General features: G+C 35.7%; 1 protein-coding gene across 1 annotated transcript; it reads right to left on the bottom strand.

Moving 5' to 3' along the window:
- Positions 1 to 11203: 11203 nt before the first annotated feature.
- On the bottom strand, positions 11204 to 15038 carry LOC132631468 (probable sodium/metabolite cotransporter BASS3, chloroplastic). The gene is made up of 5 exons (XM_060347043.1): positions 14485 to 15038; positions 13320 to 13415; positions 12921 to 13227; positions 12523 to 12770; positions 11204 to 11717 (listed from the first exon to the last, which is right to left on the bottom strand). Exons 1-5 carry the CDS (start codon positions 14838 to 14840, stop codon positions 11474 to 11476), a joined length of 1251 nt encoding a protein of 416 aa, XP_060203026.1. The 5' UTR covers positions 14841 to 15038; the 3' UTR covers positions 11204 to 11473.
- Positions 15039 to 19949: the final 4911 nt, after the last annotated feature.

Here is a 19949-nt window from a genome sequence, read left to right as displayed (position 1 = left end):
CGTAGTAAACAAAGTCATAATCAAAGCAGAAGGTACAGAAAATGGACAGAATATCCAGATTAGCAAAATACTGATCATAAAGCATGAATAGTATTTGTTGAAAACATATGTCGTACCTGGTCCCATTGCGGAACAAGATTCTAACCGAAACAGAACTTACAGAGAAGTGAGTGGGATATCCGAAGTATCAAATGCATATTTTCAAAACATGAGGAGTGTGTACAGAAACATATATCACATCATATCTGGCCCCTGCCAAGGAGCTCAGCAAACAGAACGTGGCCACACCCCCCCCCCCCCCCCCCCCCCCCGACGCTGGTGCCACCATACATAAGGAACAGAGTAGGGGATAACCCCGTCACATAACATATCATATCATATGGCCATATCAGATCATATCATATCGGAATGTGTGTACATGGCACAGCATACTCCAAAACCCATGTACATATATACCTGCCCCCTCACATCGAGGCGCGGCGAACAATGCAGTGGAATACGCTTGACAACATATCCTGGCCCGGGCTCAGTGTGGGAAACATTGAGGCATCCACGAATGGAGTAGTGAGAGACTAAATGCAATAAAAATATCATCGATTTCGAGAGACTCAATTAGGCATATCGAATGACAAATCAAATCAATGAAGTCGGACGGAATCATAGCAAGTGTATGTCATATGTCATAATGAGTTACTGAAGAATAATCCTCCTGAAATCTTTTTCATATTCCAAAATAGCTTACCAAACTCGAGGGAGTCAGCAAACGATTTTCCTTAGTAGTTGAAAGAATAGTTACAACATTTTATTTTATATTATTCGAAAATAAGGCAATAGTACAATAAAAGAGCAAAGCGGGAATAGTGGAGCTAAACGTAATACAAAATTTCGTACCTTTACAGAGACTCAATATAGTATCCAGGATAAGTATCATTAGTAGTTGGAAAAGTAGTTAAGACGTTTCCTTAAAAATTGCTTGAAATCAAGTTACAAAGGGCCATAAGGGTAAAATCGGAAATAGTGGGCCCATCTCGGGACAAACAAGGCGGTGGGCTCAAATTACGCATATTAGGCTTATGGGGTCACCTACAAAGGTTCTGGGGACATTCCATAGCTTTCTAATCAGTTGGGGAAGTTTGCCTAAATTTTTCATCAAAGCAGACTTAAAGGGTTCAATTCTATTGAATGAAAATGTGACAATTTCAGACGCGAATTCCGATGAGCAGAATATCATCCGAGGCGTGAATCTGATCCTAGTACATCTAGGACATGCCAAAAGAAGAATCGGGATAGCTTTACATACCTTTTACGCACTTTACGCCTTTCCAAGTTCACTTCCCGTTTCGTCCAAAATCTGCAAATGGTCACATTTACCAAATGTTAACCATAAGGCTTTAGGCTTAAATCTAAAGTCAACACTTTTCTACAGAAATTTGGGCAGCATTTCCCCTATACATATAGCATCCCCGAGAATTCAACTCGGCCAAAATAATCAACAACAACAACACTAACAACAATAACCATAACTACAAAACACACAATATGGCACAACTAGCCTTCTTTCCGACATAATATGATAACTTTCATTCCGACTTCGCACTTCCAAACTAAGCTCAATATTTTCATACTCATCATTAATCATGACCTTTACAATGCCATTTAGAAGCATCTCATATCATTTCTACAAAATATTCACGAGATATACAAAATATACAAACTTTCCGCCAAAGTCATAATTCATTCAAAACTTCTAATCTTTAACATACTTATTCATAACATGTTTCCATCTTCCAAGTTCATCAACAATCATCATGATTTGCACCTTAACCACTTCATTTTCATAATGTCATAAAATCGTACTAAAACGACATAAGCTTCTACATTCCATTTCAATGCAAACTTATATCATTTTAACTTCATTTACATTGCAAGGATCACAACAACACAACTAACATGTTAAACCAATTTAATTCATTCTCATTCCAAACTTCAAATACCACACGGCCACACTCCATTTTCCCAACTTCCATCAAATTCATTCAACTTTCATTCTCAATATACATTCCATCCTACACACAACTAGAATGCAACATAAAATTCAACACATCACATGCATACAATGTAGTATACACACGGCCACATACCACACATGCACACCCACTTTGCAACCTTCCATGTTTTCATGAATTCTACTCATTTCCATATACTACAACACAAACAAACCTTCATAACATAATAACTTGAGATAAATTCTTACCTTTTTCTCCAATCTTCTTCACTCAAACATGTTGCCATATTGAAGGAATACGTGCTGTTTCTTCCTAAACAATTGCACCAAGTTGTATAGGACCCTTAATTTGGTGGAAATACAACAAGTCAATAATTTTTGGAGGGAGATTTTTTATGGTGATTTTTCTATGGCCAACCCGAAATGGCTCTCATGTTGCTCTTGGTTTTTCTTCTTTCTCTTCTTTCTTTGCTTCTTGAAAATTCTAAGGGATAGTGATCCCTTTATATTTATTATTAGCACATGGAATATGTTGAATTAATTTGGTGGATATGGGCCTCTTAATGGCCGGCCACCCCTACATATTGGGCCATTATTTTTTATCCAATTTTTGAGCCCAATGCTTGTGAATCAAATTTTTGTAATTCCGAAACTAATTTCCGAAATTCTAATTTTGCCCTTGGCCTTCCTCAACACTTCCACACCAATATTTTTCATGAACAACACACACACATATATCTTAATTCAAATCAACATGTGACCTTATTCCTTACAAATCCAAATTTTTCCAAATTTTTCCAAATGCGCAAAAACACGGGACATAACACTTATCATAACTAGCATCACCATATCTTTATCATCAAAACATACATTAGAACTTGAAGACAACTATGGCTATGTCGGGGTGACATAAGGTCGTGAACCCCCGATTACATTATGGAGTAATCATAATCATCATATCTCACCTTAAGGGGACTAACATTTTAAGGTGAGTGTACACAAGGAAAAGCATCAATGGAACCATACTTAGGATCATTAACCTCATGGACATCGTACCTCACTTTAAGATTCTTTATACTTACTCATCGTCATCATTATCATCGTATTCATGACATATTTCTCATCTTTATCTCATAAGAAGCTCTTTATCAACGTTGACTCATAGTTCCCAGAATGTAAGAAAGTCATAGAGAGGTAGGGAAAATAATATCATAGGAATCATATAAGGATCATTAGCTTCATAGGAATGTCATATCATGAGCTTTAGGACTTCTAGACTTAGATTCATCATCAGTATTTTCATGCTCGTAACGTATCTCTTTTCTTTATCTTGTATGAAGCTTTTTATAATCGTAGACTCATAATTTCCGATATGTAGGAAAATCATGGAAAGATAGGAGGATTCATGCCATAGGCGTCATGCCTTAGAAAGAAGGGACTAGCCTTACATACCTCTTTCGTTTAACAATTCCATCTCTTGATTGGTCTCCTTCAATGCTCACGTTTCTACCTTCAAGAGAATTCGCATTAACATTAGCTAATCGATTATATGAACGTGCTTACTAAAGCTAGAGAAATTTGGGCAGCATTTCCTTAGTTTATACAACTTTCCTCATATTACATATCAATTCCCAAACATCCATAACAACATTCACAATATTATAAGCAACAATCATCATTCATCTACGTTATCCACATTTCACAATTTCACTTCAATTCCTCCAGAATCATGGTCATAGTTCACTATTGCGTTTTCTCACATATAATACTTATCCCATGTTATAAATGTCACTTATAGCATACTTACAATCACAACATATCAATATTCATGACCCATTCCAAACTACTACTCAAAATCTCATTATTCTCATCTTTGTGACCCGTTTTCTATCTCCTTTCATAATCTAAGTCTTTCAACCTCTCATTACCTTAAACAACATGGAAAGATCATAAAAATTACCTTAGATAGTATGGGAATGAGCCTTGACTGGAAAGACTTCACTTGAGCCAAAACCCTAGTTCACTTCCATTGGAATTTCTTGGCTTGGATGAACTTCAATGAGTTTCATACACTTGATTTTGTTGGTTTGATGGAGTTGATCATCAATTTCTCTTGAGTTCTTATGGAAGAAGTGTGTGGAACCCTCTAGAAGCCTTGAGAGAGATGAAGAAGTGTGGGAAATGAAATTAGTGAAGTGGGATCACATTTATATAATTGAACATAACTCAGCCCGTCAGGACTTCCACGGACACTTATACGGTCCGTGTAACATTGCACGGCCCGTATAAGTGGTCGTGGTTCACCACCAGGCAAACATCATCTCTGCTGGGTGTTATACGGACCCTTATACGGACCGTGTAATGTTATACGGACCGTATAAGTCGGTCGTATAACCCCATTTCCCTTAAATGATCTCCGTCGTTCATTTGATCTCCAATCCTTATAGAACCTTTTTGACACTTGTTTAACACCTCGTTAACAATATAAGGGACATTAAAACTCTTCTCCGAGACATCATTAAAGCATCGCTAACTTATCACTTGTAAATCCTTTCCGATTCGTAACGTATACCTTGCCTTTCTTAGCAAACTTTCTTCTCTTACTTCAAATGCCTTTGAAATTTCAATTAGGATCATCAAGTGTTATTTCTTACTTATCGAAACATCGTATACTTCGTGCCCTTCGCTAGTCTATTCACTGTACATGAACGGAAAAAAAAATCCGAGGTGTAACAGACATAAGGTCGTACCACCTTCGATAGACATCTTTTGAGCTAACATCATCAATATATGAAATCTCAGGACCCAAGAACAGAAGGAACAATCATAAAAGGGTATAGGATCATCAAAGACTAAGGTACTCCTAATGCTTCTAAGTGTAGAGTAATATGGAAGATCGTTCATTCGTTTGTTCGTTCATTCATATTATAAGGATCATGTCAAAATGAAAGAAAGGACAGCCTTAACATACCTTGAAGCGTATCTAATCGTCCAACTTCTACTTCTCGAACTCGTAAGTCTACAATCAAGATAACATAGGCTACAATTAAACCATTTACCTAACTTATTAGCTAATTTGAGTACAAAGAAAGCTTAACGAATTGCGAGCAACATCTCCCTTATAAACTTAACAATCCTTCAACTTCCAATTCAATCCAACATCAACAACAATATCAACAACAACAATAACAACACTTACATACCAAAATATAATCAAACCTATGCCAAATCATCCCTCAAAATAACCCTTAACCCTAACTTTACCCTTATTCAACTTCCCACTACCTTAACTATATTTCTTCACTTAAAACTACTAAAATTCTTGATACTTAACTCAAACACAAAGGTAGGAATCATAAACATACCTTGAGGGGACTAAAATACCAAGAATCCACTTCAACTCCAATTTCCAAGCTTCACAACCTCAATTAAACCCTAAGAACAATCTTCTTCTTCACTAGCTCGGGCTTTACGGGGTTCGGATCTTACTAGAACTCCTCCAATATGATAGAAATTGTAGAGGGGAAATATGTTAGGGTTTCCTCTAACTTGGGAATGAAAAATAATGAATAAAAACGTGAGGGCTCTATATATATATAGATGGGATAAAACAACCCCAGTGGTGCGGTTTGACGAGCGGGTCGACGGCCGTCGACTTGGACTGTCAATTAGCCACCTAAAAATCAGAGATGGCGGCATGTCGACGGCGTGGGGTGACGCCAAAGGGGACTAGTTTCCTGCCAATTCCCTGAGTCGTTTCAACTTGCGACGATTCGATTCATTTAACTTCTAATCCTATCGTATTGCAAAGAACGCATACTTGTACTTTGGTAGGCACGAGATAAGGCACTTAATATCTCAAAAACTCGGGTGCGGATCTCCATACTAAGTGTATAAACCGCCAATAAGCCAAAGACTTCCTTGTGACGAAAACAGGAGGTGTAACAATTTACAAAACATAACATTACCAACTATATACAAAACATGCTTTTTTAAAAATAAAATATATATATATATATATATATATATATTTAAAAAATATTTTTTTAAAAAATTATGTATGAAATGTGTATATCTCACTCAAGGTTAAAACGTTTGCTCAAAATTTAGTTTATGAAAATGGTATGAAAAATGTATGAAACGTGTATATCTCGTTCAAAGCTTAAAAAATCCGCTCAAAATTGAGTATGAAAACGATATGAAATTTGTGTCTCACACAAGACTTAAAATTTCGCTCATATTTTTGTGTATAAAGTTCATGTTAGATTTTTGTTAAATTAAATATAACTACAACAACATTGTATACACCTTTGATACAACATTACAACAACAACAACAAAAAACCAGTTGGATCCCACAACGTGGGGTCTGGGGAGGGTAAAGTGTACGCAGACCTTACCCCCACCTTGGAAGGTAGGGAGGCTGTTTCCAAAAGACCCTCGGCTCAAAAGAAAACAAGGAAAACAAGGGAAAAGAGTCAGATACGGACAAGCAAATCAAAACCATGTGAAAATGAGAAATAGCAAGAGCAACGAAGTCATGATAAAATAACAAAGATAGACAAGACCAACACATAGAATCAGGATAAAAATACTCCTAATACGAGAAAGGAAACCTCGCGGCCCCCCACTAGCCCTCTACCCTGATACTCGACCTCCACCCCCTCCTATCACCGGTCATGTCCTCGGTAAGCTGGAGTAACGCCATGTCCTGGCGAATCACCTCTCCCCAGACCTTCTTTGGCCTACCCCTCCCTCTCTTGAGGCCCACCACAGCCATCCTCTCACACCTCCTCACTGGCGCATCAGTGCATCTCCGCTGCACGTGGCCGAACCACCTCAACCTCCCTTCCCGCATCTTATCCACCACAGGGGCCACACCCACCTTATCCCGAATTACTTCATTATGAATCCTATCTCTCCTGGTATGCCCGCATATCCATCTCAGCATCCGCATCTCAGCTACCTTCATCTTCTGGACATGCGCTTTCTTAACTGGCCAGCATTCCGTCCCATACAACATAGCCGGTCTCACCACCGCTTTGTAGAACTTCCCCTTTAGAATAGGCGGCACCTTCCTATCACACAACACCCCCGATGCGAGCTTCCATTTCATCCATCCCGCTCCAATACGATGTGTGACATCATCGTCAATCTCGCCAGTCCCTTGGATGATCGACCCCAGGTACTTGAAACTTTCTTTCTTCAGGATGACCTGAGCATCCAGCTGCACGTCCTCGTCCTCTACTTGACTCCCATTACTGAACTTGCACTCTAAGTACTCTGTCTTAGTCTTGCTCAACTTGAAACCCTTAGACTCCAGAGTCTGTCGCCAAACCTCCAGTCTCGCGTTAACACCGCTCGTCAATAAGCACAATGTCATCTGCAAACAACATGCACCGCGGTATCTCTCCTTGAATGTGGCTTGTCAGAGCGTCCATAGCCACAGCAAACAGAAACGGGCTAAGCGCGGACCCCTGGTGCAGGCCCATCGTGACTGGAAAGTGTTCCGAGTCACCTCCAACCGTCCTCACCCGGGTTTTGGATCCATCATACATGTCCTTAATCGCTCTAATGTATGCTACAGGAACACCTCTAGCTTCTAGACATCTCCACAGCAGCTCTCTTGGGACTTTGTCATAAGCCTTCTCAAGGTCGACAAACACCATGTGCAAGTTAGTCTTCTTATCCCTATACTGCTCCACCAACCTCCTCACCAGGTGAATGGCTTCTGTAGTCGAACGCCCCGGCATGAATCCGAACTGGTATATGAAATGTGTATATCTTGCTCAAGGCTTAAAAAGTTCGCTCAAATTTTGTGTATGAAAAACATATGAAATGTGTATATCTCGATCAAGACTTAAACATTCAACAACATGCCCAGTAGAATGCCACAATGTAGGGTTATCCCTAACTAGTCTATATATGATTTGGAGAGCAAACGTTATACATTGAAATTGTATTGAGAAAACTGTACAAGTAGCAATCTGCTTCAAGGCCTTCACCTTCCAAGTTACAATCCTGCATCATCTACCTCTTTTATAAACTTCCATACATAGTTACATACTTTTGCAGGTCATAGTCATATGTTATATGTCTCCATCTCATTTAACTATTCTACTGCATGAACTTAAGTTAATTTGCCTAAGATGTCTGCTTTTCTACTAGGTATCCTACTCTATATGTACCTATCTCTAGCTTACTGCGAAGGCTTGATAGTCGAAGCAGTTGGTGGAAACAGAACGGATGGTATGTCCCTGATCCGGTATCCACTGCCCCAGAATGAGGCAAGACAAAGGCCCATGATGGCCATTGCAACTACAGAACATGCAGGGGGTACCGCTTGACTGCTCCCGAGGAATTGAGTTGCAAGTAGCCCTGCCAGAGTAGAACTCTGAATTCCTGTGCATAATGAAATTGTCCTACAGACTTCTTCTTCTTCAAACCTGCGATTGATTTCCGAGCTACGTTTAACAATAATCTCTTAACTAGACAAGTCTTCACCTAAGAATAGATAATGCATGTTTTACTCGACATGCAATGAAAGTAGATGAGAAAGAACACCATAAGTTCTCTTCAAGCCCACAGACGGAAACAAATTGAAGCAATTAAAGATGGTGTTTCAGCAGCAAGAGTTGAATATTATTAACTTTTTGATGAAGAATCGACATATGATATTAAGCACCCATTAAACAACAGATATTCAACCTAAAAATGGACAGGTGAATTGATATGAAGGAAAAGATTGTTTGAACTAATGGATACCCTATTCCATAGGAGCAATTTGATATGACTCTTGCATCACTAAGATGAATAAGAGTTTGGATAATGGGAAACTACGTAAATGTACCCTTCGCCCAAGAGATTTTTAGCGAAGGACAAAAATTAAATATCACCAATTTAAGGGCCAAAAATTAAAGACCACCCCAGCGAAGGGTAATCCTGCAAATTGCCTAACATAGTCCCACAAAAACTTTAAACTTTAAGAGCCTGTTTGGATGGGCTTATGCCTATAAGCTGCAAATAAAAAAAATAAGTTGGGGTAGTCTAACTTTTTTTTTTTTTTTGGCTTATAAGCTGTTTTTTTTGCTTATAGCTTATAAGCTGCTTTAGATAAGCTAAGTCAAATGGGCCCACTTATTTTTTGAGCTTATTTTAAGCACAAAATGACTTTAAGCTGACCAGCGAAACACTCAAAAAAACTGAAAACAGCTTATAAGCAACTTATAAGCCAATCCAAACGGGCTCTAAATTTTCAACTTCCTATTTCACACTATTTAGTAGGAGCATTTCTTAAGGAATTTTATAAAACGTGGGCCTCGTTCAAAATTTACACACATAACTCTCAATCTTTTTTTTTTTTTTTTTTTTTTGGGCGGATTGTCTTTCATTTGGGGTGGTCTTTAATTTTTGCCCTTCAAACTTGTGGTATTTAAGTTTTGCCCCTCAAATTGGTGGTCTTTTAACTTTTGTCCTCTGCCTTTGCTAAGGCAAAATTTTGCAAATCTGGCCATGCAAATGCTGCCAAGGCAGAATTTGCAAAGGCAGAGGGCAAAAATTAAATACCACCCCCGGGGAAAGGCAATCCTGCAATTGCCCACTCTCAATTGCATTGGTTGCTATGTGAACATGCATTATAATTTAGTTTCGGGTGAAGTACGGATATAGACATAATAAGGAGAAATATTACGAAACATGACGATAGTTTTCTATTTACAAAACATAACATTACAAACCTTATACAAAACATGCTTTTTAAAATAAAAAATAAAAAATTTATTTTTTTAAAATTATTTTGTTTTAAAAAAATTATTTTTATTTTTTATTTTTTTTAAAAATAATTTATGTATGAGAGTTGTATGAAATATGTATATCTCACTCAAGGTTAAAAAGTTTGCTCAAAATTTAGTGAATGAAAACGGTATGAAATGTGTATATCTCATTCAAGGCTTAAAAAATCCGCTCAAAATTGTGTGTATGAAAACAGTATGAAATTTGTATCTCGCTCAAAGCTTAAAATTTCGCTCACATTTTCTTGTATAAAGTTCATGTTAGATTTCTGTAAAATTGATACAACTACAACAACATTGTATACAATTTTGATACAATATTCAAGACTTAAAATAATTGATCAAATTTTTATGTATGAAATGTCTATATTTTGCTCAAGGCTTAAAAAGTTCGCTCAAAGTTTGTGTATGAAATGTGTATATCTTGATCAAGGCTTAAACATTACGCTCAAAATTTTATGTATGAGAATGGTATGAAATGTGTATATCTTGATCAAGGCTTAAACATTACGCTCAAAATTTTATGTATGAGAATAGTATGAAATGTGTATATCTCCCTCAAGACTTAGAATTTCATTCACATTTTCCGTATATAAAGTTCATATTAGATTTTTGAAAAATTAATACAACAACAACAACATTGTAATAACTTTCATACAATATTCAAGGCTTAAAGTTTTCGCTCACAATTTTGTCTATGAAAATTATATTAAATTTTGCTCACACATACACATTTCATACAAAAAAAATTGAAGTACTTTTCCAAGCCTTTGAGCAAAAACAAAAAAAAAAAATTTTAAAATAAATTTTTAAAGAAATATATAAAAGAAAAATTAAAAAGTTTAAAATATTTTTTTTGAAAAAAGCTTATTTTAATTTTTTCTAAAATATATTTTTTTAAAAAATGAAAAATATATGAAAATCTATCATGTTTCGTAAAATATCATTATGCTTTATAAATAAGGAAAACTATCTATATATTTTATAATAAATAGTCTTAAATAGGCACCCTATATCATTTTTCCTTAAAACTTTGAATTTTATACAATACCAATATATTTTTCATGATATCTTTATAATTTACTTGTTCAAAAACACCAGTCATATAAAAAAAGGAAGGAGGTTGATGGAATTGGTAGCATGATTCCCCGCTTCACAGACCCCCCCCCCCCCCCCCCCCCCCCCCTCTTCTCTCCCACCACACCCCAAATTCTTCAATTTGTTCAAAAAAAAATATTATAAACTACTTTAACAGATGAAATTTAAGCTATTGGGTTAACAAGATCAAAATTTAGAGCGTATAGTAACTTGGAAAAAGGCCGTATGGTGCAAAGAGAACCTAAACTCTAGCACTTAGCATTGCGTAATTGGGCCCGTGAACATCACGGGTTATCCCTAACTCGTCTATATATGATTTGGAGAGAGCAAATGCTATACATTGAAATTGTATTGAGAGAACTGTACAAGTAGCAATCTGCTTCAAGGCCTTCACCTTACAAGTTACAATCCTGCATCTAGCTCTTCTATAAACTTCCATACATAGTTACATACTTTTGCAGGTCATAGTCATATGTTATATGTCTCCATCTCATTTAACTATTCTACTGCATTTAAGTTAATTTGCCTAAGATGTCTGCTTTTCTACTAGGTATCCTACTCTATATGTACCTATTTCTAGCTTACTGCGAAGGCTTGATAGTCGAAGCAGTTGGTGGAAACAGAACGGATGGTATGTCCCTGATCCGGTATCCACTGCCCCAGAATGAGGCAAGACAAAGGCCCATGATGGCCATTGCAACAACAGAACATGCAGGGGGTACCGCTTGACTGCTCCCGAGGAATTGAGTTGCAAGTAGCCCTGCCAGAGTAGAACTCTGCATTCCTGTGCATAATGAAATTGTCCTACAGACTTCTTCTTCAAACCTGCCATTGATTTTCGAGCTACGTTTAACAATAATCTCTTAACTAGACAAGTCTTCATCTAAGAATAGATAATGCATGTTTTACTCGACATGCAATGAAAGTAGATGAGAAAGAACACCATAAGTTCTCTTCAAGCCCACAGACGGAAACAAATTGAAGCAATTAAAGATGGTGTTTCAGCAGCAAGAGTTGAATATTATTAACTTTTTGATGAAGAATCGACATATGATATTAAGCACCCATTAAACAACAGATATTCAACCTAAAAATGGACAGGTGAATTGATATGAAGGAAAAGATCGTTTGAACTAATGGATACCCTATTCCATAGGAGCAATTTGATATGGCTCTTGCATCACTAAGATGAACAAGAGTTTGGATAATGGGAAGCTACGTAAATGTACCCTTCGGCCAACTAGTTTACCAACATGGCCGATGTATACACTACTATACACTTTGGCTGTATACGTTATGTGTATAGGTATGTATATTATATGTATAGGTACGTATACTATATGTATATGTAGTATAAAGTATACACTACCTATACACTGTGTACCTGTTTTATAAACTAGATGGTCGAATGGTATTTGGCTGTAATTTTCCCATGGATAATCCACTTTATATGAAATCAGAAATGCCTTGTTATGATGCAGTAGATGGTGCATAGATGAGTATCAAACAATCTAATAACAGGAAAGCAATAATTATCATGATGGAAAATGTGTCACAAGTATAGTGCTTGAATCACCAACGCATTTCATCACATAAAACAGGATGCAGCTATTAGAGACTAGCCAATTACCTCAAAATTGGAAGTTTCGAGAGCCAATAACCCACTGCAAATGCCATTGCGTGAAATGTCAGTACAGGAGCGATCAATTTAGCACCCTCAGCAGAAAGAATCTGAGCACGATTGATTGCAAGAGGGCTGCCAATACACAGTGAAGTACAAATCATGGCAACAAATGGCATCACAGGTTGAATAACAGATACTACTGGTTTTGCATAGGTGTTCAGCACTAAGCCAAGAGTGACGGGGAGAAGAACGACCTGCATAGACAATAAATGAATGATTATGGACTGATCATTTTGAGGAAAACGACTGAGATATTATGATATGAAAAGCCTTTCATCTGTATTGTTTCACATACTACAATTACACTAATTATCAAGCAGCAATTGTGTTAGGGAATCTGATACCTGCAAGATTGACTTTGACATTGCAATTGCGTCAACTGGAACGACTGAACCAATAAGAAGGCCAGTTAAAAGTGGAGTAACAAGAACTGAAGCAATGGTGCTTGAACTTGTCAAGAGAATACTGAATGCCACATCACTTTTGCTCAAGAAGCTGGCATAACTTGATAATTGAGCCCCTGCAACACAAGACATGAGGACAAAACCGGCGTAGAACGTCGAAGACATCCCACATGCCTGTGCTACCAGCAAGCCCAGAGCTGGCTTCACGACATACTGAGCAATGAATCCAACTGATAAGGGCAAAGGTCTGCAACCCACAAAGTTCAAAAGCTTTACAACCAAAGAGCTAACTACTTCACCAGTGATCAGGTCCATAAAACTAGTAAATTTTGGGCTTACCTCTTAATTGCCAGAGCAAAATCATCAATAGAAAGTCTAATTCCAATTGACAACATGATTCCTCCAAGTGCAGGAGCATACAATTCTTTAGACACCCTGCATTTTCCTCTTATCATTTACACAATGCAACAATATACAGATGTTTAAGAAAGCATCAACTAGTAACTTAAGGCAAGATTTTAAACCCTGCAAGCAAATTCAATTTCCCTTGATTGAAAAAACCATCTTCAGTTTTAGAATCAGTTACACTATTTGTTAGTTCATGTTATCGTCGGGGCTGATGGTACGTAAGCAGGGGCGGACCCAGGATTTTGAGTTCGGGGGTGCTGGATCCAGGAATTTTGAGTTCGGGGGTGCTCTATTAACTATTTATATCTGTTTTCTTTATATTTTCTATACAGCTATACACTCCGTAACTGGATTTAATGGGTGCCGGAGCACCCAAAAATTCTACATGGGTCCGCCCCTGTACGTAAGACTCCATCTTATGGCTATTAGAGACTGAGATGTACAAGAAACAAAAGTATATACCAGTAAGCCATATTGAAAGTGATGGGAATTTGCTTCACCTGCAAGATATAAGTATTCCTGTTTATTTTACTCATAAACCCTCCAACCGTTACAGAACTAAATTCATTCCCTATAATAACTTATCTATTAGTTAAACTTCAGAAGTGTTCATTCAACACCTTTCAACAGAACACATTTTTCTAAAGAAAAAGGTCAAATTTAATACAAACTTAAATGCTAAATTTTTTAACTATCAATAGAGACAAGTTTTCAACGTGTCGTCCAGTAAACCTACCTAAAACCCCTCCGAAAGAAAAAGTTAAAAAAAAAGAAAAGTTAATTGTCAAAAACACACCTAAACTATTAACTTCTTCTTTTTTTCCGCGAGTTTCATGCCTCAAACTATCCGTTCTTCCCTCTATCTCCCCAAACGATCACTCTCTTCATATTAAAAGACACTGAGTTGGCCAAATATTTAAAATCAATCGAGGTGTGTTTTAACACAAAAGAGGTGTGATAGCTTAAGCATGAAACTCGCGAAAAGGTGATAGTTTAAGTGTGTTTTTGACCATTAACTGAAAAAAAAAGAAAAAAACAAGGAAATCCCTATTAAGTGATTTCTTACTGAAAGCAAAGCAAAGGAGATTATAGTTACCAAGTGAAAGTTGAAGGGTGAGAAAGAGCAGCAACAGCAGTAAGTGCCACAACAAAAGGAAGCAATGCAGAAAGTGCTTGTGAATAATCCACTTTTTCTTCATCTTCTTCTTTTGCATAAAAACTCCTCGGATTTGCACCAAACGACAGTAACGACAAGTTCCCTTCCCTTCTGTGCAAACCCACTCTCCCAATTAACGGAGACGAAGTCGAACATGCAACAGCCTTTAAACAACCCCCATTTAACCCTTTTACAGCTGGATACCTCGTAGAAAAGCTCTTGTTGGAATTAATGGAGGTTAATGAAAAAAGAAAAGGTTTAGGGTATTTAAGGGATAAAGATGGAATTGATGACATTCTTGGTCAGTATGAATGATATCTCTATCGCCGGTGACAAAATTGGGTTGTTTTCCCGGCGAGGGAAGAAATAAAAAGGAGAGGAGGAGCAAAGCGCTAAAGAGATGATGAGATCGTTTTATACGGGGAAAACTTTTTTATCTCCGTATCTTTAACTTATACAGTTGCAAATTTATTTGGAAGTTAAATACTACAATACTACTCCTAGTAGTATTATACATTTATACTTGACTGCAAGATTGAAGCGCCCACGGAGTAGGAGATTTGGCTCCCAAGTATCCACATATTTGCAATGTCACCCTCATATTTCTCTTTTAAACTCTTCCTTTCTTTTTATTTATTTATTTATTTATGACTTAAAAGTATCTAACGTGGACAATTTTTTTTCATATATCTGTAAGAACCAAGAAGACATACTTTTATGACCTTTTGAAGTATTTTTTTTAACTTTAATAAAATTGACTATTTTTTAAACAAGTCAACTTTGTTTCTGCTTTTTAATATTTAATTTCTTATAATCTAAACTAAACATAGTATCTCAAAATTTTCATCTGAAGTTACATTCTATGCAACTTTTGCAAATCTAATACTAGTGTCAAATAAAGTTGAATCTACACACTTACTTCAGTGTATTATTGACATATCATCAGCATGATATAACACTTATCCTTGGAGAAATTGATTGTCATTTAACAACAAAAATGATGGTGCTAATCAAAGTTAAATTTAATGTTGGAATCGTTAAATTAAAGTTGATGTTCACGTTCCTGGCATTATGTGGGATAATCCTCAAATATGACCTTCTTGATTATTATTTAAAAATAAAAGTGACGGTGCTAATCAAAGTTAAATTTAATGTTGGCGTCACCTAATGAAAGTAGTTGTACGCGTTCCTAGCATTTGTGTGGGTGAATCCTCAAATCTGACCTTCTTGATTTGTTATTTAAAAATAAGAGTGATACTGCTAATCAAAGTTAAACTTAATGTTGGAGTCGCATAATTAAAGTTGTTGTACACGTTTCCTAGAATTAGTGTGGGTTAATCCTCAAATTTGACCTTTTGAATTGCTATTTAATAATAAAAGTGATGGTGCTAAACTTCTAATCAAAGTTAAATTTAATGTTGGAGTCACATAATTAAAATTGTTGTACACATTTCTAGCATTAGTGTGGATTAATCTTCGAATTAATTGAAATTAATTTTAAAGTTGGAATCGCATAAATAAAGTTATTGTACGTGTTCCTAACATTAATATGGGTCAATCCTTAAATTTGACCTTCTCTAATGCATAAATGGTGATACTTTTATTTGGTTGAATATAATCTCTAGAGCTATAGAGCCACAGAATAGTCACTGAAATTATACCCCTCACTAGCGGAAAAAAAAAAGGTTCGTACTCAGGGGCGGACCTATGTAGAGTTTTTGGGTGCTCCGGCACCCATTAAATTCAGTTACGGAGTGTATAACTGTATAGAAAATATAAAGGAAACAGATATAAATAGTTAATAGAGCACCCCCGAACTCAAAATTCCTGGATCCAGCACCCCCGAACTCCAAATCCTGGGTCCGCCTCTATTCGTACTTCCATGTAGTAGAATTTTGTTAGTAAAGGATAAAAATGTATTTCCAATGCGGCACCTTTTAAATTTTGAGATTCAAATAAATTTTTTAAATATTTTGAATTATAAATTATTGTGACTTAGAGTATACTTTTTACGTAATCTGTAAATATATAAATTTTATTTTTAAAAAAAATTAAAATCTTATGCCCAAAGTCATGATCAAAATTAAACTGTTTGATTCTCGAAATTCGAACTGTCAAAAATTAGACCGGGAGTACAACACTCCTCCAAGAAAGTACGGGGGAAAGAAATAGTAATAGAAGGAAATGGTACCACAAGGAGATAAATAAAATGCAAAATGGCATGGGCAGTGAAGATGTCAGAAATGAGGTGAGAAAAATCCAAACAGACCAGTAGACACTAGTAATGTGATATTTCTAGATAGCTCCGTCCACAGAAAGCCACAAAAGAACAAAGAGGAGAGAAAAAGGCAAAGTATACAGATGAAATTTGCCGTGTGTTCGTTACTTCTAGAACCTTCCTAACACTTGTCGACCTTGCTCATACAAGCGCAAGTGCATGCAAACTTTGCTAACAACACATGTTTAGTGTTGTTCTATACAATTATAATTCAGCTTCTACTTAACTGTGATATGATCGAGGTTATATGATTCTCAGTGGTTTAATTCTTAAATCATTGAAGTAACTTTATTGAGACTAACTTAATCATGATTTGTAATGTTTGTATTTAAGGAAATCACAGCCTTTTGATGTTTATAATTATAAATTGGTAAATATATTATTTTCTTCATTTTATAATTTATATGACACTCTTTTCATTTACATTGATTTTTCAATTAGTGTTTGATATCCTCATTAAAGCCCGACTAAATCCGAATCGCGTATTGCAGGGCCCATTTTAGGGGCAACACTCCCAATAGGATTTTTTTTCTATTTCCAGACCAAACCTGAAACCTCTTATTAAAGTGGAAGAACCTCATCCATCTCACCACAACCATATTAGTTCATACAATTATTATAATTAAATTTAAATTCATAAACCATTGGCACTTTGGTTTTGATAGACGTTTCTTCTTTTTTCAGAAATTACTTTAATATCATTGTGTATTATTATGATTAGTATGTTATAGATTTTAATTAAAATTTTAAATTTCACTGTCATAAAAGAGAAGATTTGTGAAGGAGGTCACTTTCAAGTCTTAATTGGGAATAAGGCCACTGTTTTTCTTTTTCACTTATTTTTCGGGATTAGGATTTAGAAAAAGGAACATGGGATACATTTAATAATTTTTAAAAGTTTGGGTGTTTCAACTTATACACTTAAATCCCTTACACTTGTCTTAAAATACACAAAAACCCCTCTCTCTTTCTCCTAAAATATGCATAGGTCCGCTTCTCTCTCTTCAATGACTGCACATATTCCAACTCTTTTATCTATCAAGACCTCAATCTCTCCAGTCGATTTTTCTTCTCTTCAGAGCCCAGAAACTCTCCAATCGTCGTCCTTAGGTATGTTAATTAATTTTTCATTAGTGGCGAAGCGTTTTAAGATTCATGTTGCCTATTTAAAAGTTCTTGTTTTTTTCTTTTCTTTTTTCAAATTTGAAAAACCCTAATGTTCATAAAGTTCTAGATTTTTTTTTTCAAATTTTTGGAACTTCAGCCTTTTTTTGTTGAAATATGTGTTATTTCTACTTATTTTGCTTGTTTCGATCGGGTTTTTTTTTTTCTGTTTTGTTTTTCCAAATTCATCTTGGTCTATTACTAGACTTGAAAGTTTAGCCTTTTTTGTTGGTCGAAATATGTGTTATTTCTACTTATTTTGCGTGTTTATATACTGCTTTTTATGTTTCTTCAAATTTATCATGGTCAGTTACTAGGCTTGTCATCGATTATTATTATTTTTATATAGCGGTTGGTCAACACCACTTTATTGTTTGAATGTAGATCACAAAAAATGGTAAGAAGGAGAGGAGGAAAGTTTTTAACGATAATGACCAACCATGTCACTCAACAGAAGAAAATGACGAGAAGGATTTAGGCTCGACCACGACATAATCAGTACCACTGCCGTCAATGCCTTTCACGCGACGTACTCCTCTTGAGAAATGATATGGAGCGTCTCTTCGTGGGACTCGGAGATGACATATAGCAGATGGAATATAGCAGATGGAAATGCATATTCTCTGCGTGTAATCTTTGAAAGATTAGGGAAAAGCCTGATGACGTGACCACCATCTTCCAACCCCCTAATAGACTATTGCTTTTATTTAATTTTTTGTAAGACTTCTATTTATGAAAAGAGAATGGAGGAGTTTGATCAAGAAAGATAATGGAGGAGTTTGATCAAGAAAAGAGACAATGGAGGAGTTTGTTTAAGAAAAAAGACAATGGAGGGGTTTGAACTTTGGGTCGATTTTATATAGGGAAGTATGTATTGTTAAGGTTGTAAATTTAAGAATTTTTTATTTTATTACCGTTGTAGAAAAAATTTGTGATCCGTTAGTCGAAATAAAGCCAGGTGTGCTGGGTCAATTATAAGCTAAACTGGAAATAAACTACCTTACTTTATAATAACTCACTGCTTAGGACAATTTTAGAACATTTTGGTCTATGATAAACCAGAGAAATAAAGGCTGGCTGTTGGAATGAAAAGCATGCTGAATTTGCACTAGTCTAACGGAATGTTTTTTTAAAAAAACAAACCCCAAACCCAAAGTTGCACAAATCTAAGGGACTGTGGATAGGTATACCATAAACTGACTGACGTCAATAGCTAACAGTTATCATTTAGGCTCGACTTCATGCATGGTCAATAATTATCCACATGCTATATATAGACCAAGGAAAATATTTGTCAATAAATCCATAAATAAATAAAATAAATAAAAGGACATGCCACTATTTAAACATTATAATAATACTTTAATACATCATATGAGAGTTCTCATCCACTGAACACATGATCAAAAGAGTTTTAGGACAAGTAATGGTACTTAAAATACCAGTATTTGTCTAGAAAAGCCATAATTCTTTTTTAAAAAAAAGATATTAAACATTATAATAACACTTTAATACATCATATGAGAATCCCCATCCATTTATCACATGATCAAAAGAGTTTTAGGATAAGTAATGGTACTTAAAACGCCAATATTTGTCTAAAAAGCCATAAATAAATAAAATACTTGATACTATTTAAACATTATAATAACACCTTAGTACATCATATGAGAGTCTCCATCCAGTAGACACATGATCCAAAAAGTTTAAGCATAGGTAATGATTATCCTTAAAACATGGTTGTGATTTGAGAACAATAATTTGTTGTCAGACTAATTGGATAGCAGTGTTATGATTACCATTACTTGTCCTAAAACTCTTTGATAATGTGTTCAATAGATGGGGAATCTCATATGATGTATTAAGGTGTTATTATAATGTTTAAATAGTATTAAGTCTTTTTATCTATTTTATTTTATTTATTTATGGGTTTTTAGACAAATATTGGCCTTTTAAGTATCAT

This window comes from Lycium barbarum, chromosome 3, assembly GCF_019175385.1.
Source record: "Lycium barbarum isolate Lr01 chromosome 3, ASM1917538v2, whole genome shotgun sequence".
NCBI classification, from domain to species: domain Eukaryota; kingdom Viridiplantae; phylum Streptophyta; class Magnoliopsida; order Solanales; family Solanaceae; genus Lycium; species Lycium barbarum.
The sequence above is the reverse complement of the archived record's forward strand: the minus strand, read 5'-3'. Positions and strand labels throughout refer to the sequence as shown.